The following is a 25,451-nucleotide window of genomic DNA, read 5'->3' on the forward strand; positions in this document are numbered from 1 at the left end:
AAAATACAGCGGTCTAGGTAAATTTTATTTCATTTCGGTATTATTTCATTTAATATTTTATTTCATTAATTCATTTAATAATGAATTTAACAATTCAACGTATTGCATTTTCTAAGTTCTTTCCAATATTCAGCTATATCGGAATTTTGTGGAAAAGAGCAAAAGAATCTAAAATGATCAAACAGGTAAAACTTGCTTCTGTGAGAAAACACTCAAGGTGCGGGGGTTTTACTTAAGTCAGTAGGAAGAAGGTCATATTTGAGCCACTACATTGTAGGATTGCCTCCACGGGCTTCAAATGATCTGCTGTCTGAAAAGCTCACAGAACGTAAGAGTGTTTCTCAAGGTATGATAGTTCAATCAAGTTTCATCACGTTAAGCACACGTAAACTACTGAGTTACTTGGATGGAACATACTTTAAGATGATACCTTTCTGTTTCGTCTAAAAGGCAAAAATAAAACCCAAGACAACTTTACTTGACCTTTGGGTGAATAAATCATAATCTGCCATTTCTAAGTTTTAACATCAAGAAGTAAACGGATTTCACCCAAGCCAAAGCTGGCCGACACACATTTTCTTCTCAAAGTGAGTAATTTCCTTGGTCTTCACATTAGCTTTATAAATTCCAAAGGGCTGATTGATTTGTCAATTATAGTCCAATAAAGCTAGGAGATAAAAAATGCCCAAAGGGAAATTACTTTAAGGATAAATGTGTATTTTCACAAACAGAAATGGACTTCTAAGTTTTCAAAAAATATAATTATCTCACAATGATCAGTTTCTTTGAAAACCATTATCACGCGGGGCACCTGGGTGGCTCAGTAGGTTAAGCGTTGGGCTTGGGCTCCGATCACGATCTCAAGGTTCGTGAGTTCAAACCCTACCTCGGACTCTGTGCTGACAGCATGGAGCCTGCTTTGGATCCTCTGCCCCTCTCTCTCTCTCTCTCTCTCTCTCTCTCTCTCTTCCTCCCCACCTTGTACCTTCTCTCTCTCAAAAACAAACATTGAAAAAAATAAAAATATTATTGCATAAAATTTTTGTTCATGCTGATAATCTTCAACATATAATTCTTTATTTTCTTCTTGCTATTTTAAGAATTCCATAAACCCTGAAAAGAATAAAAATTGTCATCTAATAAGATTTAGATACACGATTATTTTCTTACTGTCTTAAAAGTGACTATTTAAAACATAAGACATTTTGTCCAGATCTGCTTATAATTACCGTAGATACTTGCAATGTAAGTGCATGACATTTTGAAGTCGCCATTCATAATAATACATAAATAATTGAAGACTAATACAATTACTTAGGTCTTGTGAAAATTAAGATTTTTATTTGATCACTACCTTATTATTTTTAATTTGCCATCACTTCTAGTTTGGCCAGAAGAAGTTACAACCAAAACAAACAAAAAGCCTAGAAAATATATATATTTTTTCCATTTAATTGCTCTCACCTTGATAGTTTGAAGCGAACCAAGAAATCATTTTTCTTTCTGAATTGAATTAGCCTTTTTTGTGTCTCTATTAGTTTATGAAGGTCTAAAGAAAACACAAAACAATAGAAATTAGGCAAGGAAATAGCGGAAGTTGGGCATCGTTATCATCTGCTAAACCAAATGGCCTCCGAAATCTTTCCACCTTCGCCCTCTCCCCAGCCCTCTGGCTTTTCTATGCTGCATGTCACGCAAAGAATTTTCAGTTCAGGGTTAGGTCAGCTCAACTGAGGTCATAAGCATCCTACGACGACAGTGTCCATTGCATCTGGAAAGAGGGTGCACACAGAGGAGAGAGGAATAAACGAAACAAAGAAAAACACACACAAAAAACCACACTGCAGAAACTAATAATAAGTACACAAAGTACACAAGTGTATTTATTACATTTTGCAAGCACTTTGTTCTACATTTCAAAAACGCCACCATCGAGCTGTTGGCACGTTTATGTACAAAACAGATTAATTGTAATGCCTGCTACAAAGCACTCTTTGTGAAAATACAAACTCTAATACCAGGAAAAAAAAAAAGCCAAAAGCATCAACATCATTACATAAGTTTAAAAGACAGTTGTAAAAATCATCACAAACTGTTAAGACACAGAACTGAAACACTATAATATAGAATTTTAAAGAAGCCCATTAATACTTTTGCTGAATATCTGTAATACTGCCTATATCAGAAAAAATGTTGAACCAGTAAGATAATCTACGTGTAAAAAAAAGAAAAGAAGCAAAACCCCAAATTAATTAAATTATACTACAGAATGCATAATCATGCCACAGATAACCCTAATAATACCCCTCTACCTACTACAAGAACTTGAGAAATTACGGATGATGCATGAGTGGTCATTGTACAAAGATTGTTTCACTCATAAATTTTATTAGAAATGCACTTACACTGAGAAAAGATTTCACAATGGTCAAATCAGTGCACAATACTACCTAATTTTTATACACTGACAAAAATGTCTTGTCAGGGCTACATCATTGTAGAAGACACTTTACAGCATTCTTGTAGCATTAGAAATAATCAAAAGAAGAGTCAAGGTTAAAACAAACACCAATTTTGGTCCAGTAATACTGATTGCTTTTTTTTTTTATTCATTTGATATAGGTACTTCTTATAAATGATTATGAATGAACATTTGGTTAAGATGACTTCAAATAAAAACACAGATATATCACTACACTCGGGAGGGATACATTCTATAGTGGCCGCTGACCACACTTTAAAAAACACTACAGGTAAACCAACATAGATCGGAAGGCTGCAAGCAAAACTATTATATTAATGGAAGCCTTTTCAAATATATCATATACATCGGAGGGATAGTTTACAGAGGTGCAATCCGTTAAAACATTTTAAAGTAGGTAAAACAACTTCCAAGGGGTTAGTGTGCTTATTTTTAATATACCACCTTCATAAAGGTAATTAATGTTCCACATTAGCATATTAAAAGTTCCAATCCAGCCACAGCTTAAATCACAAAGAGGTCATTCTTCAATAGTTCACAGTAGTCATTTCCATTAAAATTGTCTCTATACTAAACTTGAAAAGGTAAGTCTGGTGTCACAATCTTAAAAAGGCAGCTAGCCATGCATTAGCGTCACTGTTTCTACGTGCTCACAACAGAAACATGAGTAATCAGAGAGAAATACCTTTTAAGTACATCAAGAAAAAAATACAATGTTAACAAAGATAAGAAGCACTTTTTTTTTTTTTTAATCCTACTCTTACAAATTTAGAAATTGCACCTTAGATTGATGAGAACATGAACCAGGGCCTGTCGTGACGTGGTCCCGGACCTCCAGACAGGATTTCCATATTACAAGAAGAGTCATCATGGTACCATCGCTGTCTAGTGTTCATAATGTACAGTGGTCCCTTTGAAGGTTACCTGTAGTTAAACTAGTTACCGAAATCAAAACTAAAAAGTATAAAAAGCTATTTTTCTTCTCAAAACATAAGAAATAATGCAAAAGGTGTTATGTATTAACACATGGGGAGTGGTTAAAAATCAAAGACATCTCTGCATGTGACAATGTTAGTATCTTCAATCTTACGCAATTATTAAGTGAGTTTGAGAAACTGAAAAAAGGAAAAGGCTGGATAGGAGCTTGTAGAAGAGATCTGATCACACCAATTTAACAAATTAGGAAACCAGGTGCTCAACAACAAAGGATTGTGTTCAGGTGATTCATAAGTCACCCTACATATCATTGATGAGAAGCACTTCTGTATTTTATTTTTCAAAAGGTTGGATGGTTGGATGGCCCTTAGTTAAACACCAATGCATCTGAATGGCAGAAAGGACTGGAAGGGCTTATTTATGTGTATGCGTTGAGTCGCTCTTTGGAGCGAGTAGAGTGGATGTCATGAAGCTCTTGCTCCTCCTTGGACTTGATGTCCTCGTATTTCTGCATCCGGCAGGCATCTTTCACGTAAGCCCAGTTGGCAGACAGAACCATAAGGTAGTGGACCTAATCAAAGACAGAAATAATTTATGCTGGAAGGCTGTTCAGTGTCTTCAACACACCTTGCTACCAGGGAAGAAATATTCAAGTTACAGACTTATATAGAGTATGTTTGCTCATAAAACAGAAGCAAAATTTCTGTGGTGACAGAATCAATAATTATATTATCCCTGCTCGTGTCTCCAACTGTATGACAGTATTTTCTCAGCTCCCTTTCTTTCAGTATCTCTTTTTCTTCTTTTTCAATTCTGGAGTATCCAAGGTTGATTCTTAATCTTCCTGTGATATTTCCTGTCCATTCTGTCCTCATTTACCCAAACCGAAAGATTATACGTTTCATGTTCGTGTACCTACGTTTTCTAATCCGTAACAGAAAATAGTCACTTACACAGTTTGAGTCTAGACAACTTTGAATTAATGGGAGGATATATTATTGCCCGCTATGCAACAGAAAAAGGGACCATGGAACCCCCAAGATAAACCTGTGGATTGAATTATCAAGTTAATTTTCCATATGCTGAATTTTGTAGTTTCCCTTAGACTGTACAAGAGAGCAAGCATTGGGCCCCATGGATTTTGTATGCGTTCATTCACAACAGAGCGCCATGTTCTAAAAGAAACTCCTGATCTGTCTCGAGTAATGAAGTTACTCAAGTAATGAAGGTCCTGATTTGACCTGAATGGACTCAGCTAGGAGATTACCTGTTTGTTTTTCCTTCTTTCCCTCACTCTTGGGCCACAGGGGAGGGAAGGCAGTTTTCCAAATGATGGATTTCAATGGATGAATATGAAAGAGAAACTGAGTTGCTCATGCTTTACTTGATCTAAATTTTAAAGGGTAGGCAATATTTTACCCATAATTTAGTAAAATGGAACACTAAAATTTTGATTAGCCAGGAGTACGCCGAAAGACAGCAGGTAGGCTGGTTTTAGAAAAGTACAGACGTAAAAAATACAAAGTCAGTTCTAAATGGGCATTATTGCAGTAGGTTAAGGTAGTCAATAGGCAATAGAAAAAAAAAAGAGTTTTGACACGGCAATATGGGAAAAGATGCACACCAATAAGAAGTTCCAGAATGTTCTACTTCCTCTGAAAGTTTGCATTTTGTTTAGTGGAAATTGTAAGCCACATGCAAGAAAGAGCAGTGGGTTCTATCTTTTTACTCTGTGTCACTTTCATAGTGAAAAGCTCCATCACTACATACATGCAGACTGAACAGTTTCTATACATAACCAAATTCATGTGGCACTCTGCTGTTGTTGCTGTGAAAATATCAAGGGCTGTGCAGAGTGTTTAGCAAGAAGCAAGTACTTAATATATGTTTCACATGAATAAGTATATTTTTAGATGTACGAAAAATTTCCTTTTGAAGTCTGAGAAAATATGGCCCCTAAATTATTATGAAATATGTATGAGTGAAATACTCAAAAGAGCTTAAGTCATTCAGGGTCAGAAACTGACACTTTTCAGTAGGTCTTTAGACATTCCCTCTCATCTTAGGAGAACACACACTGCCAGGCTTGTTACTGTCCCTCAGGAGGTGAGCAGCGGTCCCTGGACCCTGGTGCAAGGCCACGTGAACCACATCTGCTAATATCTACCTAACTTTCTAACATCTCTGAAAAATAATGGAGTGGATCACGTGTTAGTTTTCGTACAAATCCTCATGATCTTTGCCTTAAATCCTGGATGATGTTTTAAGTATTTTGGTAGAGAAGAATTTATCTCCATTTTCTCATCTCTAAAGTGGAAAAAATGACAGCGGTATACTTTGAGCGTTGCAAGAGTTCGGGATGAAGTTAATGACGGTTGCTATATTACGACTACTGAATGTATTCGTGGATTTAAGCATTTGACGGTGCTTTCAACAGAGTGAGTTTAAAGAAATATTAGCTAATAACGGTATTATTGGTAATAGTGTTAGTACCAGGAACAGAAGCCGTAATTATTGTTATAGGATCCCTGTCTCCTAAAACCTAAACTATTATCAGAGATAATAAATTGGAAATATGTACTGATGTCAATCAATAGTTAGGTGTTATGTATTTCTTAAGGAACTTATGCTTGGCATATATTTAGGTATCCAAAAGGATGCTTAGTACTTAAAACATAATATCCTAAATACTTGCAGCTTGATATAAAGTTTATATATAACTTAATGCCTAAATTCCTGCGAAGCACAGATTCCTTAAGAAATACATAATACCTAAATATCTATAATCATGAGATGTTTTTGATAATAGAGTCATTTCAGAGTAAGCATTTTTAGGGAAATTTAAATAACACTATTCATTTAGACAGGTACTTTTCACCTACGTATGCCTAAAAGGCATGCATTTTTGCACAGAATTTTTCACACACACAGGTAGCAAATGCGAACAAATGCCCTATTACATACCTCCTTTCCAAAAGTGCTTTGGTAGACCTCTAATACATGACTGGATACTTGAATGTGCACAAGTCCCTAATAATCATCTGTTGCACAGGAATGTGTGTATGAACAGATGTTTCCTCTTATCCCACGGCCAGGCTGGGTGCCGCCTGGGACCATGAGTGTTTGGAACGTCACTGCCCAGAACATGTAATGCTTCCCCAGGGCATATTTAAGCACTGATTTTAGGCTGAGAATATAAAGTCTTTGCTAACTGTTTCATTCTGATCCCTCCAATTAATTAGCCAACATGATCTTATTAAGCACCTCATATTCTGAAATAAAATTCCTATGTACAGGTTGATATACTCCATCTAAAATGTTGGACAATTAGTATGATATTAAATTAAAATGTCTGAAAACTCACTTTAGCACTGACAGTCATTTTTTGTTATTTTTAAAAATAATTTTTAGCAAAGCAGAATCAGATCTCAATACATAAGTGTTCATAAAGTGATTAAAAATAACTAGTCTGGAAATGGCTCATTAGCTCCTTAGCACTGATTATTCTTCGTTTTACTCTTTTTTTTTTAAATTTTTTTTTTTTCAACGTTTATTTATTTTTGGGACAGAGAGAGACAGAGCATGAACGGGGGAGGGGCAGAGAGAGAGGGAGACACAGAATCGGAAACAGGCTCCAGGCTCTGAACCATCAGCCCAGAGCCTGACGCGGGGCTCGAACCCACGGACCGCGAGATCGTGACCTGGTTGAAGTTGGACGCTTAACCGACTGCGCCACCCAGGCGCCCCTAAAAAATATTTTATTATTTTTACACTTATTTGTTTTTGAGAGACAGAGAGAGAGCACAAGTGGGGGAGGGGCAGAGAGAGAAGGAGACACAGAATCCAAACCAGGCTCCAGGCTCCGAGCTGTCAGCACAGAGCCTGACGCGGGGCTCGAACCCACACACCGTGAGATCATGACCTGAGCCGAAGTTGGATGCTCAAACGACTGAACCACCCAGGCACCCCTAAAAATTTTTTTTTCAACGTTTATTTATTTTTGAGAGAGAGAGACAGAGTGTGAGTGAGGGAGAGGCAGAGAGAGAGGGGGACACAGAATCCGAAGCAGGCTCCAGGCCCTGAGCTGTCAGCACAGAGCTGACACAAGGCTCGAACTCACGAACTGTGAGATCATGACCCGAGGCGAAGTTGGACACTTAACCAACTGAGCCACCCAGGCACCCCAAAACACTCTCATTTTTAAAAAGGGTTCCTTTCGCCAACACATGAGAACCTATGTTGGCACCAAATTAATTCATTTTTTGCATATCGCATTGGCTATATTTGTGAGGTTACTGGGAACCTTCTAGAGTTCTATACTACTTTATTTTTGGACTATGATTTTGTATACAAGGATGCAGAAATAAGGACTGAAGGGCTTGGCTGCAAAACTATTACCGAGGCTCCAAGTATATGCCCACTGTTGGTGTCTCCTAGTCCAGTGAGCAAACCGACCGTCACAGTGAGGTACGAAGTGTGGGCATCTGGAACACGGCGGATCTACCAAACTCTGCGTGAGCCTGACTTTAAAAACTTGTGATTAATATTTCTGGACAAAATTAGATGTAAAAGAAATGACAGTAAAACTACCGAGGTCTGTGTTAAGAAGAATAAATTAATTCTTTTTTCATAAGTGACTCAATGTGGCTTTTTCATGTTCTTAAATAAGGAGGAGAAAAGGATAATGTAAGTCAAGCAATTGATTAGGGGACTTAGAATTCACACTGATAAATACCTCTGATACAGACAGGATTTTCTTTCCTTTTTTTTTTTTTTTTTTTTTTTTTTACATGTATTTATTTTTGAGAGACACAGAGAGAGAGAGAGACAGAGAGACAGAGCGTGAGCAGGGGAGGGGAAGAGAGAGAGGGAGACACAGAATCTGAAGCAGGCTGTAGGCTCCGAGCTGTCAGCACAGAGTCCCACGCGGGGCTTAAACCCACCAACTGGGAGATCCCTGACCGGAGCCAAAGTCGGAGGCTTAACTGACTGAGCCACGTAGGCACCCCACAGAGAGGATTTTCTATGTTAAACAGTAACCTAATATCTGCAACACTAATGAATTTATTTATTTTTGTTAATGTTGCCAATATTATTGAGTGTTTGGATCCTTAAACTGCTGGCCAAATACTATCCCAATAGTAGCGACAATACTTTTTCAGGTGAAGCCTTGTTTTTCACTTATTTATGGGCCCATTGTTTCTCCCTCCTTTTGTTTTACTGATATTCAAATAAATAGGATTCGTGTGGGCTTCAGGATGGGAGACAAAATTTCATCTCTACAAGTAAATAGCTTTCTCATACAAATTGAAAAACCAAGCCTCAGAGCTCTGGGGTCTTACCATCGCAATAACAGCTGCCCCAGCCCCAGCCAGTGCCACAATGAACAGGTGGAAGGTCATGTTCAGCTGCAAAGGAAACCACAGAGAATCAAAACACGTGTCAGGATTACAAGCAGAAGAGAGGTCAGGACTGCTGCTGACGAATAAGAACTATGTCCATCTTTAACAAGAGTGTACTTAGGATAACTCGCTTACTCAATCCAAAAAACATTATCCTAGTATCTTTTCTCCTGCAAATTATTTAAATCTTGGCAACTGCATCATTTCAATATAATTTTATGACAAAGATGAGGTCCTGATTAATAATGATGGTTTTCCGTGATCTTGTAACAACATAAGGCTACGTTCAATCTTTTTATTTTTTTTCAACATTTATTTATTTTTGGGACAGAGAGAGACAGAGCATGAACGGGGGAGGGGCAGAGAGAGAGGGAGACACAGAATTGGAAACAGGCTCCAGGCTCTGAGCCATCAGCCCAGAGCCCGACGCGGGGCTCGAACTCCCGGACCGCGAGATCGTGACCTGGCTGAAGTCGGACGTTTAACCGACTGCGCCACCCAGGCGCCCCTACGTTCAATCTTTTTAAATATAACAGCAAAAACGTTGAACTTTCATTAAAATGGTACTTTCTAGAAAAAATATATTTGTTATAATGTGTACTGAAATGGACAGAGCACCTCATTCATATTCATTCTGCAGTCCCCCTGCATAGCATCACTGTGAGTAAAATTGCCTCTGAGAGAAAAAGGGGACAATTTGATATAGATTTAATGACATATTTTTCAAATTATATATTTTTCAAAGGAAGGTAAAATTTGGACGATATAACCAGCTTAGAAACATTTACCTCAGTGGATTCGCACATCCTCAGGAAATTCTCAGAGACGGTGCAAATTTTCTTTTCCTCTCCAATTGTTACAATCCCTACAACATGGAGAAAATCATAGCTTAGTTTATAAATGTTTTCAAGAGCCCAGAGAGAGAAAAGCAATCTTATGCTGATAAAATCTAGGCAAGTTCCATTTTGTGCTATAGTATGATGGAAACATTCTTCCTCAGCTCTTATTGCTGGATAATAATTATACACAGAATTATGAATGGAAGATCAAAACTATTTCGCCTGCAAGCGACGTAAAGCATTTTCAGTCTGAATTCAATTGGACCTTGCCACCGGATCTACAGATTCAATTGCGGCTAGTTGATTGGTTTGGTCCATTAATGCAATGGTGTAGGCATCACAATTATGTTGATAACTATGTCCCAGACTGTGCTGAAGTCTGGACCTAAATTTATTCTGCTGGAACAATGCTTCTGGCAAGTCTATAAAAGCATATTGCCCAAAGGATTAATTTTCCTCTGCTAATATTGAAAACAACGCTATTAGGAGGAAAAATAAAAAAAAAAATACTATAATTTCACTCCTATTCACACTTGCTCCAGTTGGTTTATGGATCCACTGCATGAGAATCACTTGGGAAATTATCAAAAATATGTATTTCTGCGGGGCGCCTGGGTGGCGCAGTCGGTTAAGCGTCCGACTTCAGCCAGGTCACGATCTCGCGGTCCGTGAGTTCGAGCCCCGCGTCAGGCTCTGGGCTGATGGCTCGGAGCCTGGAGCCTGTTTCAGATTCTGTGTCTCCCTCTCTCTCTGCCCCTCCCCCGTTCATGCTCTGTCTCTCTCTGTCCCAAAAATAAATAAAAACGTTGAAAAAAAATTTAAAAATATGTATTTCTGAACGGCACCACAGAACTGTTTAATCAGAATCTAGGAGTGCTTGCAGGAGTCTTGCATTTTTAGGAAGCACATAGTTGACACACCGCGACACATCTCATTTTACAGAAGAGAGATCGAGATGATCCTAAAACGGGTCTCTGATATTGTACTGAGACCTACTGAAGCGTTAAACGTATATACATATAAAGGAGAAAAACCCCTCAGGTTCTGAGCAAACTAATACCTAAGCTTTTAGCACTGCCTGCTCTTTATTTAATTTAATATGTGTATACATTCACGTATTGTGGCTTTGAGCTAGTCCATCGAATGCAGTCCATTCTCTGTGACCTTTCCTTTCTGCATAGATGGCACTATAGGGGAGGGGAAGTCAGAACTCCCTAAGACGCATCACCGTTGAGGAAGCGTCCTCGTAGGCGTCCTTCTCTGTGCCGATCTTCCCAGACTTCATCCGGGTGGGATACCTAGGCTGTGCACGCATTTCCTCACCTGGGTCTTGGTTCACCTTTGCAGCAAAACTCCTAGAAAGCACTGACTACGCTCACTGCTCGCAGTTCTCTTCTCTTCCTTTCTACTTAAACCCTCTCCTGGCAGATTTTGCCTCAACTCTCAGCAATGACCTACACATAATTAGAACCAAAGACGAATACTCCGTTCTCCTCTTCCTGGCCAGTCAGCAGCACTGGGGGGCAGCTGATGGCTCCCTCTCCTTCAGGCTCGCTTCATTAGGTTCCCCAAATCTACGGACTCCTGCTTCTGTCTTTCCATTCTCTCTAGGTCCTGGTTCCCGGGAGCGCCCAGTGCGCACACCTCGGTCGTCGTTGCCCCGTGCCGATCTCACTGAGTGTCAGAGCTTCCTAAGTATTATCAGCCACTCCTAAATCCAGACAGCCAGCCCCATACCTCTCTCCTGAAGTCAAGCCTCATTGACCAACTTCTTACCTGACAGCTCTATTTAGATTCCTAAGAAGTCTCTAAAAAGCAGCATCCTCGAAAGTGAACTCTGACCTCCCTCGCCTGCCTCACTCCCAGGTGAGCTCTTCTTGTAGGCTTCTGGGCTCATGTGACAGCAAGTCAGTCTTCTTAGGGGTTCCGGCAACAAGTGTGTCCCTCCCTGGAGCCTCTTTTTCTCTCAAACCCACATGCCCACCCATCAGGGCGCTCTGCAGTCCCCGTCTTGAAAAAACAGCCAGGCCCTCAGGGCTCCTGCAAGACTGTCACCTGGCTTCCCTGCTTCCACTCCTGCAACAGTCCGTTCTCCCGACGGTGGTCAGAGCGACGCTTCTACACTGTAAAGGGGGATCTTCTGCCCAAACCCTCCCATATTCACTACTTCCCTCAGAATAAAAGTCTCTAAAACTCGACATCCTGCAATGTGTTCACCATGGAGTGCCACGACTCCCCCAGACCCATCTCCGTCTGTTCTCCCTGCCACACTGGCCTCTCTGCTGTGTGTTAAAACCCCAGGCATGGCACCCAGGCGTCTTGGTAACTTTGCCTGAATCTTCCCTCCACGAAGAATATTCCCATGACTCTACTATCTTTCCAATAACAGCTATTCGGTGAAGCCTTCCTCCGTCACCTTTAAAATATTATATAACACAACCCTTCCACTCAGTCTCCAGTACTCCTGACGCTATATACGTTGATATAAAAATATATATAGTTCGTAATTTTGTGATGTAACTACCACATATCACAAATATACACATTACAAATGAAGTATAGTTTGCAAATGCACATTGGTGTAATACGAAGCGATGAAAATGAGCAAGTGTATCTGAGATGTGCTGCGGTGCAAATCTGAAAACTTGATTATTTTGATTCACACGGATCTGTCGATGAACGGCCAAATTGGCCTAACCCCCAATTAAGTATATTATTCAGATTTACTAATTTTTCTAAAACTGAATACATTTACACATATTTTATCCACCAGATGCAGAAAAGTCCTTAACTAAAGTATATACACAATGACATTTCCAGTTTCTTACAAACAAGTTAGGACTGTACAAGAGAAGCAGCAAGATACACACTGCAAGGAGAGATAATGGTGAGAATTTGAGGCATCAGAGTTGCAGCCGTGAGCTTCTTCTATGTTTTTTTTTTAAATATTTTTTTAACATTTATTTATTTTTGAGGGGGGGGAGGGGCAGAGAAAGGGAGACAGAGAATCCCATGCAGGCTCCGCGGCATGAGTGCAGAGCCCGACGCGGGGCTCGAACTCACAAAATGTGAGATCATGAAGTGAGCTGAAATTGAGTCAGCTACCTAACTGACTGAGCCACCCAGACGCCCCTATTTTTTTTTTTAATGTCTTTTAAGCTGTGTAAATAGAAGCAGTATACTTCTGGCTTTCTAAGAATTGGTTATGTCTGAAATAGGGAAAACTTTCAGAGAAAATCATGCCTCATGTCTGTTACTTTGATCATTGAAGTAATGAAAGCCTCTTAGAGGTTCCCGGACAGCAGAAGCACCACTACTCAGGATGTAAATTCTTATGAAGGAAATTGCAAGCTAGAGGTGGAGGGAAGCAGAATGAACAGGTATTAGGATGCTATGAACCCTTAAGGGTGATCGGAAATTAACTCCCTACTAGCAAATATAAATGCTTAATTTTCAAAGAATTTACCATTTACATTACCAGTTTTAAAGATGATAGAATATCTAAAGTATCATTTTCTAGCTTCTGTAGGCTACCCACATTCCTTGGCTCCTGGCTTCTTTCCTCCACCCTCCTAGTTCGCAAAACTGCATCTCTCCTGTGCCTTTCTTCAGAGGTCCATCTCCTTCTGACTTCTTCTCTTCAGCCTCTTCCACTCTTAAGGACTCTTGTGATTACAGGGGCCCATCCAGACCATCCAGGACAATTAGCATGTTTTCGGATTAGTAATCTTCATTCCATTGGTAACCTAATTCCCCTCGCCAGGTAGATTTTTACTTTTTGACATGGAGATTTTTGTCTTTCAAAACTAAGCAGTGCTTAAACATAACAGAAGCTCAACAAGTATTTGTCTGGCAGAAGTATGAATAAGCAAGTGAAATGAACTTTTACTGGAAATCAGATCAAAACAAGCTGCTCCTGTTACAGGGTGTGGATGTGCTAGACGAGAGGGAAGGTTGGTTATGAGGCTAAGAGGAGAGCGCCACCTGCTCTGGACCACTCTCTCCCTGTGGTTGGCCCCGAGAGAGTTTCATCAAACAACCAGGGTTTAAAAAAGCACAGTTTTAAATTCTGGATCTAGATGATATTATGGGGACTAGTGTTAACAATTTATGAAACAAATTCACTAAACTAAATCCCTAATGCATCAACGTCATTATACTGCTGTATGTATAATTGAAAAGCAACAGAAATAACTATGAAAGCACTAAAAATTAAAATTGCAAGACAAATTATTTCATGACTAATTTTGAAACATGGCCAACCCTGATAGGACTAACCATCTTTAAATTCCACAGGTGTATGAACTGCATAGTGCCCCAGCTTCCCATTCGATCTGCATGCCATACATACATTTATCACATGCAGGGGAATGAACGGTGAAATGCAACTAGAAACTAAGCAGGCACAGCAGCCGCTATGTGACGACAGCCCCCACCATGCAGCCCAAAGACCTTGACCCCTAAGAGAGAAGATACCACCTAGATGTAATGAGACAACTTCGCAAAACGAGGGAAATTGATTTATAGCATGTTCTTTTCCACCTGATCACTTTTTTTGAGGACATTAGTACATGTCTGTACTGATCATAATCCAGACCTGGAGGAGTGTCCGTTTCTATGCTGATGCCCGTTGATAACTTGACTGCTACATGTACATTCAGGTTTCTTATTAAGGGTGTGTGTTTCGGAAACCAAATAAATGCCATCCAGGCAGTAGATTCTGTATTGAGGGCAAACACAAAGATATAACAGCTGATGCAAAAGGTTGCATGGCATGGGCCTTCTCTTCCACAGCATGGATAAGAGTTAACTTAGAATAAATCTTGATAACTATGTCATAAGCAGTGCTAAGGTTCAAAGAGCAGCTTTAACCCTCGTCAGGGTTTACACCTACCAGAAGTGTGGCCCAGACAATATCTGGGACACACTCTACTAAAAAAAATTGCCTGTTTACCCCAAATTGAAACTTCACTAGGTGGCCCGTATTTCAGGTGGCAACCGTGTCTGAGAGACCCGTCACCTCTCTTCCAATTTCCAATTTGCAGATCAGCAGAATAAAAGACATCGAGGGGGAGGGACTGAAAGGAGGGCCATGTTTTCCAAGCAGCTGTTCTGGTGGCCTCCAACCGCTGTTGCTGACGTTCTCTTCCTGTGTTCACGTGGGACATGATTCCAAGATTGAAACCTCTCCAGGAGAAGAGCTGTCCATATTCCCTCTGCTGTCTTCTTGCCAAGAACTTCATCCACCGAGCAGATGCTGCTTTTCATTAGGATCAGGATTCTGGCTTTCAGGATGGCGAGCGGGCCACAGCTTTGGAACATACAGCTGGCTGGGTTGGACGGTGGTGCTGTACCCTACAACCTGTCTAGAGCACCCCCAAAGAGCCACAAGGCCTGCGGACAGTACCCAGTGAAATGTTCCCCGCTTTCCCGAAGTATGTGGAGACCTCATTAGAGAAAATCTTAGGGAGAATTCCCAGATGTTCATGGCTTAGATTTTAATAGCCTGTCCCTGGAATAAAAAACCATGCAAACGTGTGGATCTCCGGGTCTTTTGTAAATTTTGTAGCTGCCATGTTTTTTTTTTATGAACGGGGGACTAGGATTCCAACTAGGTTAGGCGAGACTGGATCCACTTCTCCACATTCGTCTGTCAACAGGACAGAGTTGTGTGCCGACTTGTAATTACCAGACTCCGAAACCAGACGGCCTGGGTTTGAATCCCAGTGCTGCCACTTACTAGTTGGATAACGTTGGGGAACTCATGTAACCTCTCTGTGCCTCAGTTTTGTCATTTATAAAGAGGATGATAGTAGCGTCCACTATGTAGAATTGTTGTGACAGTTGTCGTTGACAAACAAGTCAACGTGGACAAAACAATCAGAATAGGATCCGTGTATCACAAGCTCATCTACACGTATGAAACTCATTTTATCACATGAGGTTTTAGCCCTAAACAAAAATAACCAAAGAGGACTGTTGATTGGCTTAGGATTCTTTGATTTTCTAATATTATATGCTAACTTTTTCTGCCTTATTTCAGAGGCCAGTGCAACACGTATTTATTAGATGGTCTTCACTCTAGATTTCACAAATTGTATAGTTTATCATGGGAGAATAAAAGTAGATGCAAGCACTGCGGCACCTGGATGGCTCAGTCGGTTGAGCCTCCGACTTTGGCTCAGGTCATGATCTCACGGTTCATGAGTTCGAGCCCCACGTCGGGCTCTGTGCCGACAGCTTGGAGCCCGGAGCCTGCTTTGGATTCTATGTCTCCCTCTCTCTCTGACCCTCCCCCGTTCATGCTCTATCTCAAAAATAAATAAACATTAAAAAAAATTTAAAGAAAAAAGTAGATGCAACCATCACATCAAGTCTAGAAAAGTACAAAGGAATCAGATTGAGGGCATCGCAATTATTTCGTGCCAACACCAGGAAACACAACTCGACAGCCCGTTCAAACACACACATTGTATGTTCATGTTATGAGATCAACTTCCAATCTCTCTTAAATTCCTACTTATGTGAATTTAAAAGGAATGTCCTGAAAGTGAATACTGTGACACATTTATCTCTTTGCTAGAAGTAATCATGGCTCCAAAGTGATCTGCAATATTCCAGACACAGTCATTTAGGCTAAGACAGTACGAGGCCTTGTTTTAGTTAGAGATCCACCTACCAAACTGACGAAGGTCCAGGCAGAGGTTCGCTCCCTCCACTAAGGTGGTGTTTCGGCAAATGGTCCACAGGTTGAAGTACATGTAAACTGGCAGGGAGGTGAAGGCCGTGACTCCCAGCCAGGCCAACATGAAAAGGTAGGTCAGCATAATGAACTGCAACAGAGAGAGAGTCGAGAGAGAGAATGTGCAAGTTACTGGAAAAGAAGAGCTTTGGGACTAATCTAGAAAACCCAATTCGAAGGGGTAAGTGCCCTCGTGCGCAGATCATTATCACCAACACCTTAGGAAGTGGGCCACGGGAAGCTGAGAGAGGAAGTGCGTTCCTGTGAACAACCTGCTGGCAAATCGCATCACAGCAGAGGTGACGAACAAAGGAAGGAAGGAGCCTTCTGCGTCTTTATGTCTGTTTCATTCATGTATTTGTCTCAAAAATCTCACCTCACATTTTTTAGAAAACATTACCTGGTATATTTAGAGGGAATTCTGCAAAGTTAAAATGTCAATAAATTAAGAAAACATTTTTTACATTTATTTATTTTTGAGAGACCGAGCACAGGTGGGGGAGCGGCAGAGAGCGAGGGAGACACAGAATCCCAAGCGGGCTCTGGGCTCCGAGCTGTCAGCGCCGAGCCCGACGTGGGGCTTGAACCCACGAACCGTGAGCTCATGACCTGAGCCGAAGTTGGACGCTTGACTGAGCCACCCACGTGCCCCAAAACGTCAATAAATTTATATTACAACTAAATGAGCACCATTCACATAATTACGTAAGCTGCTTAGTCATGTTTACATTTAATATTGTAAATGGGGTAATTCTCAAGTCATTTTAGCATTAATGATATACAAGTGTGTACTTCTTTTCGGATTTCTGTAAACTTTAAGTCTGAAGTCTTTTTTCATGAATATTAATTTTACTTTCGCTATAGAAACATACTAAAATGTGATTTTTCAGCTGAACCTAAAGGGGCTTTTTTTTGCTTATTTCAGAAACATTTTTAGTATTTATAAAACGCCAGAAGAGGCTGTTCAGATGCCCAGATATAGTTGAACAAGAGACTTCGTTTCAGCATAAGTTAAATGCATTTTGGATTTAAGCACGACTTAGATGCTGGATAAAAAGACAGATGCCCACATTGGTAGATGGATGGAGAGCTGGTAAAAGATAGATGTACGCTTCACATTACTTATCAACTATTTAATCCATATTATCTACATATACAATTGTCTACATCAATATACACCCTGAATTGTCCAAGCTAAGACTTGGATTCAGATATGACTGGAGAAGAACAAGTGTAAGTCACAATCCCCTGAGGTTTAAGTGAAGGCTTGAATGTACACGTTAATACAAACTGATTATATTTCTCAATGCAAGTGGTGTACCACTGGACTGATTAGCAGATTTCCCATGATCACAGGAGAAATTCATTACATGAAGTACCCACGTACATAAACACCAACTAGAAACAGAGGATGAAAGCAGAGAGGCTCATGGGAGTGGCCACATTATTGTTATGTGGTGTTAATTCATCATACTCAGATATCAGAGATTAAAATCTGTATAATCCCTGAAAAGTAGCCAAAGAAGAAAGTCACTCCTGTAACAAGCGTTCTGCTACAACGTGTGGTTCTTCTCATTTGAATCCTGTGTCACCGAGTAAGACTATATAGCCTTCTCTGCCATCACTCATGTCCTGACCTTATGATTACCAAGTCATTGTCCAGCCAGAGAAAACAAGAAGGAAGAAAAAAATCCAGGGAAGAGTTTTTAGACCTACGCTGCTATCCACTTTTCAATGGCTGACTCATACATTTATCCATTCCTTCCATCCACACACGGTGTCAGCAACCAGCAGCAGCCATCACACTGCTCTGCGCCCTGGGGATGCCCAGCGGAGAACCCAGTTTTCTGACTGCAGGGGACTTGCAGGCTGGTAGACTTCAGACTCATACAGTGTGACACATCCTCGCAGGTAACTCACATAGCAACGTGCTCCCTCAATCTTCAGTTTTGTTTCTTGTGATTGTATTTTGTACATGTCCCCAAAAGGGATATGATTTTACTTCCTCCCCTTCTCTCTCCCAACCCAACCACCCTTAATTATATCTTCCGATCAAAACTGGAGGGTGGAAAGAGATGTGTGTGCAGTTTGCATGTGCATTTCCACGTGTTCAAGATGAGGATCCAAATTCACATCCTAAGAGCGATCCACTCCAAATTGTATTACCTTCTTATCTGTGTATGTCGTGTATTGTGAGCCTGTGCACTTTACAGTATGAATTGTCTGAAAAGCAGCACCTTCTGAAAAATTTCCTGATGATTGTACCGTATTTATATAATCAGACTCAGAAGATGGGATGACCGGCACATGTGAACGTAGGTATAAGGGTGAAATTGTATTTTTAATCCTCTAAATGTAACTCTATTAGCAAATACGGCAATAGAATTCTATTTGAAAGTGTCTGAAATGTGGTCCTTGGACACCAAAAGCTAAGTTTCTATAGATATGTGGTTCCCTTCTGAGTTTCAAAGGCACCTTGTAGAAGACTTTTGAAGAGAAACAGTAGTGTATTCTGGCTTAACTTGAACATGTCAAGTCACATTTTCAAAATGACAATACAGAATAAAATACACTGTACGGAACGAAATCTCTTATTCAACTCTATTAATTCCTTTGGCGATGAGTTATGGAGAGACTTCATGATTTCAGTAAAATCTCAGACAAGTGAAACTCATGTAGTAATTCTCAGAATACATATTAAAGTAACATTTTTGAAAAATGATAAACTTGGTGTCACTGTCATGTTAGAGCTTATGCACCTGTATTAAAGTTGTGTTGTGATTAATATAGAAATTAATGGGATTAAGGATAGTAGGGAATTGATACAACAAATATGAAAAGAGTCAAGATAAAGCCAAGGAGACCGGAGATCAAACCTGTCTCCTATAAACTGGCAAATGTCGCAGGATTTCAGAAACCCAGAACGTACTTAAATACGTACTTTCTAATAACACTGCTTAATCTCCATTCACATCTGACTTCCTGTTAGTCTCTACTCGGCAATACTAATGGTTGGAGAATTTGAGGAGTCAACATCTAGTTTAGCAATGCCCTTGAACTATGATTTGGCAGACATAATTATACCTCTACATCGAAGATGAAACAAAGCCAGGTCTAAAAATGTTAGAAAATAAAACCTGTTGAATATTAACTTATTTAAACCACCGAAGGAGGGGCGCCTGGGTGACCTAGTTGGTTAAGCATATGACTCTTGGTTTCGGTTCAAGTCATGATCTCGCAGGTCATGAGTTCAAGCCCCGCTTCGAGCTCTGTGCGGACAGTGCAGAGCCTGCTTACAATTCTCTGTCTCCCTCTTTCTCAGCCCCCTCCCCGCTCACACTCTCTCTCACTCAAAAATAAATAAATAAACATTAAAAAAATAAATCACTGAAGGAACTGGAGTAAATATCCTTTAACAGCTATTTACTCTTTAATAGAATTATTAAAGTTTATATCACTTTCACAATTATTTCGTCTTGCTCAACAAGTACTTAATGAGGGCCTAATACGTGTAAAAATATATCAGAGGATTTCAGTCACAGAAAGCAATAAACACTTACCCCTTATTTTTCTCACAAGAAAACAAATATTCCTAGATGTGGAAATATCTAGATGTGGAAATCTACACAATATCTGGTCTTAAAACACACTTGATTGTCTATGGTAAACATTGTGTCTGACTCTACGAGAGAGAAAGGGAAATATTTCTTGGGTAATCTTTATTTTTTCTCTTTTCTGGAACTGGAATGAAGCAAATAAACAGATGAAGTTCACTGGGCCGTGTGGCTGCTAGCTCCAAATCTGTCAGTTTTCATGGCCTTATGCACCTAGTCTAGGTGACAAAGGTCTGCTGAGCCTCAAAGTTTCCATACGTTAAGAATGCTCTGTGTACCGGCGCAACTGGGCGGCTCAGTCAGTTAAGCGTCTGACTTTGGCTCAGGTCATGATCTCACGGTCCGTCGGTTCGAGCCTCACGCCAGGCTCTATGCTGACAGCTCAGAGCCTGGAGCCTGCTTCAAATTCTGTGTCTCCCTCTCTCTCTTCCCCTCCCTGGCCCACGCTCGGTCTTTCTCTCTCAAAAATAAATAAAATAAACATTAAAAAGGAAGAAAAAGAATGCTCTGCGTACCAGCACCCATTCACCTTCAACACCGCTAATCTGTAGATTTGATGCAAGTCATTTTCCCTTCTTTGCCATTTGACTCTATTCTGTAAGAGGGCGGAGGCTGAGGGATTTGTCCAGCACCAACATGCCACTCACCGATGTGTCCCCAACCTAAATGTCACATTTGTTTAGCCATAAAGGGGGATTTATAGCACACTGATTAAAGGCACAGGCTTCTGAGCTGGATGGAGTCTGACTGCTCTTTATGCTGCGGTGTCTGCCTTTGTAACATGGGAACACCTGCGAAATTGATCTCACAAGATTTAGTGAGGCTGCAAAGAGATAACACATAAAAATCATTTAGCAAAGACTGTGGCTCTTAAGAAGCACAGACAAAACATTAGCTGTCTTCATGCGAGAGCATTATTGTGATCACTGCCACTACCATCAAAACATACGTTTTTCCTGAATGATAGGACCGTACAGAATAAGGGAATTAGACTTCACTTCACGTGTGGAGAAAATATAAAGGAGGAGAAGTTCTCGAGTCTGGGCAAGTTATTCAAAGTGGGCTCCCACTCGAGGAGAAAGGCTCTAGAAAGCGTGGAAACCACCCCAAAACTGAAGAAATGTTGTTAGTGGAACTCCTTGGGGGAGAAAGAAGCCGTCTTGATGCACATTTTCATGATTTGCCATTGTAGATCTCAAGGCTAATTCATAGCCTCGAGAACGGGAAACACGATACGCGGCTGGAAGCACAGCGCTGCAGCCGCTGCAGGCCACGCGGAAGTCCCCGGGAGGGTAATCAGCATGCCTTCGCTGCATCCTGTCTATCTCGGTTTCTTTCGGTCCCAGGGGTTTTTTCAAAAGCTTCCTTTGCAGGTGCTGTTCACTGTAGAATGGGACTTACCATTCAACAGGTTTAGATTCCAAGTGGATTGGGACACTTTGAAGCGCGTGGTGGCCGCTACCTTGTGGGCCGATGGACGGCGTGACTTTGGAAACCACCACAAAGACTCACACTTGCTGTCCCCGGCACGCTACAAGACCAGAACTCTCAGGGCTGACAGAAGATATCTTTGCTGTGAGAAAGTGTTTTCATGACGCCCAATTCATACATGTTGTTCTAAGAAAGGCACAAAAGAACTTTTTTTTTTTTTTTTTGGAATTTTGAGCGCACACCCGTCGTATTTCAGGGCGTAGCAGTTCGGGGTCACAAAAGTACCCAAATTAAACAAGCAAAAAATATAATTCTATCTTCCTATTTAATGTTTGATCTTAGAATCTGATAATTACCCACACTGAAGGATTATTCAAATTGATCAAGTGTAATCCAAGGTTAAAACAAAAAATCTCTGTATGTAATAAAATTCTCATAATTATCAGTAGTTTATTTCTAGCTTTCCATTGCTAGTAACATGGCAGATGCTATTCTGTCACCTGAGGATTAAATAAATCAATGAACTACTCTCTTTCTCAACGGAGGAATAACGGACAGACAACACACCAGTATCAAGTGTATGGCATGATGATTTGATATTTACACGCACTGTGAAATAAACACTCACTATAACCAGTAAGTCCAGTTAACGTCTGCCACCAGGCACGGTCACGTTTTTTTTCTTATGATGAGAACTTTCATGAGCTACTCCCTGCACAACTTTAAAACGCACAATGTCATATCATCAACTATAGTCATCGTGTGGGCAGAAATAGCTTGGAGTCCAGATGTACTGTGATGGAGAAGTCTCACTACGTGGACATTAGTGGGGGGAGCCCAGCCTCTCATAGTGGTTTTCGGCCGTGGCCACACAGGGGGACCATCTGGCGACTGTGAGAAAGAGATGCCCCAGGCCTTGCCCGCGCAGATTGTATCTACATTTTAAAAAAATCTCTGCAGGTGATTCTAACGGACATCCGGTGTGAAGGGCTACTGCTCTACGCGAATCAACGAAGCGCTCACGAGCACATGTGATGTGAAGGCTTCTTTGGCATTCATCTTTAGGCTCTTCGGAGCAGTACATCTGAAGTGAAAAAAGGTAAAGTGGGACGATTTGCCAGAAATTTATGCCAGTGTCAGCCAAATGCACGCATGAATGAGGCACTGGACAGAAACCAAATTTCTAAACCAGGGTTTCTCAACTTCAGCACTATGGAAATTCGGGGCCAGCAAATTCTTTACAGGGGAGTGTCCTGTGCACAGCAGCACGGTTAGCAGCATCCCTGACCTCAACCCACCAGATGCCAGCTCTGCAGCTGCCCACTACTCAACGTCCCCAGCGGAGAAAAGAGCCCCCGCTTGAGAACCGCTATTCTAACACGAAGAAATGCTAAGTCAAAGAAAAGCAGGCAAATCAATACTGGAACATGCTACCACTACAGATGCAAAATGGAACAGCACCAGCAATACCGAACTCAGAAGGCTCTTGAAAGTATACACCGTGTGAAGTTGACGGCAGAAAAAAAAAATCACGTAACATGATGTAAATTAACTTGAAAAGATGCAATCATCATCATCTTACTGCCATCATTATGGCCCCAAACTACCTATGCACAAGTAGTGATCAGAAAATTGTTCTAAAAACTATTTGCTATGTGTATAGCAGCTTTATTCATAATTGCCAGAACTCGGGAGAAATGCAGATGTGCTGGAGTCAGTGAATGGATAAATCAGCTGTGGTCCATCCAGACCCTGGAGTATCCCTGAGGACCAAAAAGAACTGAGCTATCAAGTTATGCCAAGACACGGAGGGAAGATTAAAAATGCTTAAGTGAAAGAAGCCAAGCTGAAAAGCGTACCTACTGTGTGACATTCTGGAAGAGGTCAATCTATTGAGACAGTAAAAAGATCAGTGGTTGCCAGGGTATAGAAGAGAGGAGGGGTGAACATGTGGAGCACAGAGGAGTTTTAGGGCAGAGAGACTACTCTGTATGATGCTGTAATAGTGGGTACGTGTCATTATACATTTGTCCAAACCCCTTGAATGTGCACCACGGGTAAAGTAATGTAAACTATGACTGTAGGTTCATTGGCCGTGGCAAAGGTACCAACCACTCTGGTGCAGGATTTTCATAGTGATGGAGGCCAGACATACGTGCGGGCAGGAGGTATACAGGGAATCTCTGTTTCCACTCAATTTTGCTGTGAACCTAAAACTGCTCTAAAAAATAATTTCTCCTTTTTTAAAGCTTTAATTTCTCTTTATTTACGTGTGTGTGTGTGTGTGTGTGTGTGAGAGAGAGAGAGAGAGAGAGAGAGAGAGAGAGAGAGAGACTGTGAGTGGGGGAGGGAGGCAGAGGGACAGGGAGAATCTTAAGCAGGCTTTCCGCCCAGTGTGCATCCTGATGTGGGGCTCAGTCTCACGACCGTGAGATCACGATCTCTCTCTCTTTCTCAAAATAAATAAATAAACATTAAAAAAAGAATTCTATTACTTCAAAACTGTTGGGTTTAAAAATCTTAAGTGTCGGAACAAACACAGACAAATTCCAAGATCCACACTGATGTCACAACAGTAATGGGAAATTTTTAGAAATAAGAAAGCTTAATGATGTCACAGCACATACCCTCAGATTTCAAAATGTGAGACACTGAATGCCTCCCCAATTGCAACTGAATAAAGAGATTTTTTGGTTTAATATTTAACGGAGAAGACACTCAAAAAAAGTAAGTATGAGTTCGTGTTTAACGTATCGAATAACACCTGTTGACTTGTACTCAACTTGGTGCCATTTAATATTTAATTTATTTTAATTTTTCTTAATGTTTATTTATTTTGAAGTAGAGAGACAGTGTGAGTGGGTAGGGGCAGAGAGAGAGGGAGACACAGAATCTGAAGCAGGCTCCAGGCTCTGAGCTGTCAACACAGAACCCGATGTGATACTCGAACCCACGAACTGTAAGATCATGACCTGAGCCAAAGTCGGACGCTTAACTGACTGAGCCACCCAGGCGCCCCAATATTTAATTTAAATAAATGTTGTTCCTTAAAGTATTTTAATAACTGTTCACCTGATGTCATAATACAAAGGTTAATACTGTGCTTTTACATTTAATGTGCCGCACATTCAGGGTTTTGAATGACAGCACCTAAAGTTCTGAAATGGATTTCAACTGGTTTTGATACGCAGGCAAGGAAATTTATAATGCAGATCAACTTCTGCTTTCAAGAGCATCCATTGAGAAAAGAGAGTATTGATCAGCATCCTCTATTCAGTGATATAATGCTGCTTTAAAATTAACTTCATTTGTGGGGCGCCTGGGTGGCTCAGTCGGTTGAGCGTCCGACTTCAGCTCAGGTCATGATCTTGCAGTCTGTGGGTTCGAGCCCCGCGTCGGGCTCTGTGCTGACAGCTCAGAGCCTGGAGTCTGCTTCGGATTCTGTGTCTCCCTCTCTCTCTGCCCCTCCCCTGCTCAGGCTCTGTCTCTCTCTCTCTGTCAAAAATAAATAAACATTAAAAACATTAATTTCATTTGTGCTGATGTCAGTTCAGTTTGTAGCCATTTTACTTTCTATACAACATAGAGAAACAGGACAGAATGACAAGTTTCTTTCAGTCTGTCTTCTGGAAGCTTTTCACTTAATATGGTTGCTGCAAAAAAACTATCTCACCTTTCAGTATTACTCAGTATTTCAAGAAATGCATGGGTGTAGCATCAATAGGACATTTTTAAAGTGAAGGAAGATACCATGGGCTAACAGGTGAACTCACGGAACACAGAGTGGACTGTAAGGTACCATCTACCTACAAATGGGGGGAAAAACAGAGTGGAAATAGGAAACAGAGGAAAAGGGTAGCAGGAGAAGGTGACTGAATCCCCACCCCCATTCACTCTGACCACAAGCCCCGAGGGACCAGCAAGGTGGGTAGAGAGGGTGTCAGGTCCTGCGGCACCACAGCCCCCACCTGCTTCCGGGCAGTGCGGCTGTGCCCCTGGGTGTGG

At 40.9% G+C, this 25,451-nt stretch overlaps 1 protein-coding gene across 1 annotated transcript in view; it reads right to left on the reverse strand.

Moving 5' to 3' along the window:
* Positions 1 to 1,905: 1,905 nt before the first annotated feature.
* Positions 1,906 to 25,451, reverse strand: part of GPM6A (glycoprotein M6A) — a 363,090-nt gene continuing 339,544 nt past the window's right edge. The window contains exons 4-7 of the mRNA XM_047857647.1: positions 16,339 to 16,492; positions 9,609 to 9,685; positions 8,761 to 8,826; positions 1,906 to 3,989 (exon numbers count right to left, since the gene is read on the reverse strand). Coding sequence (XP_047713603.1) covers positions 3,837 to 3,989; positions 8,761 to 8,826; positions 9,609 to 9,685; positions 16,339 to 16,492 — 450 coding nt within the window. The 3' untranslated portion in view covers positions 1,906 to 3,836. The remainder of the gene's footprint in view (positions 3,990 to 8,760; positions 8,827 to 9,608; positions 9,686 to 16,338; positions 16,493 to 25,451) is intronic.

Source organism: Prionailurus viverrinus, chromosome B1, assembly GCF_022837055.1.
Source record: "Prionailurus viverrinus isolate Anna chromosome B1, UM_Priviv_1.0, whole genome shotgun sequence".
NCBI classification, from domain to species: domain Eukaryota; kingdom Metazoa; phylum Chordata; class Mammalia; order Carnivora; family Felidae; genus Prionailurus; species Prionailurus viverrinus.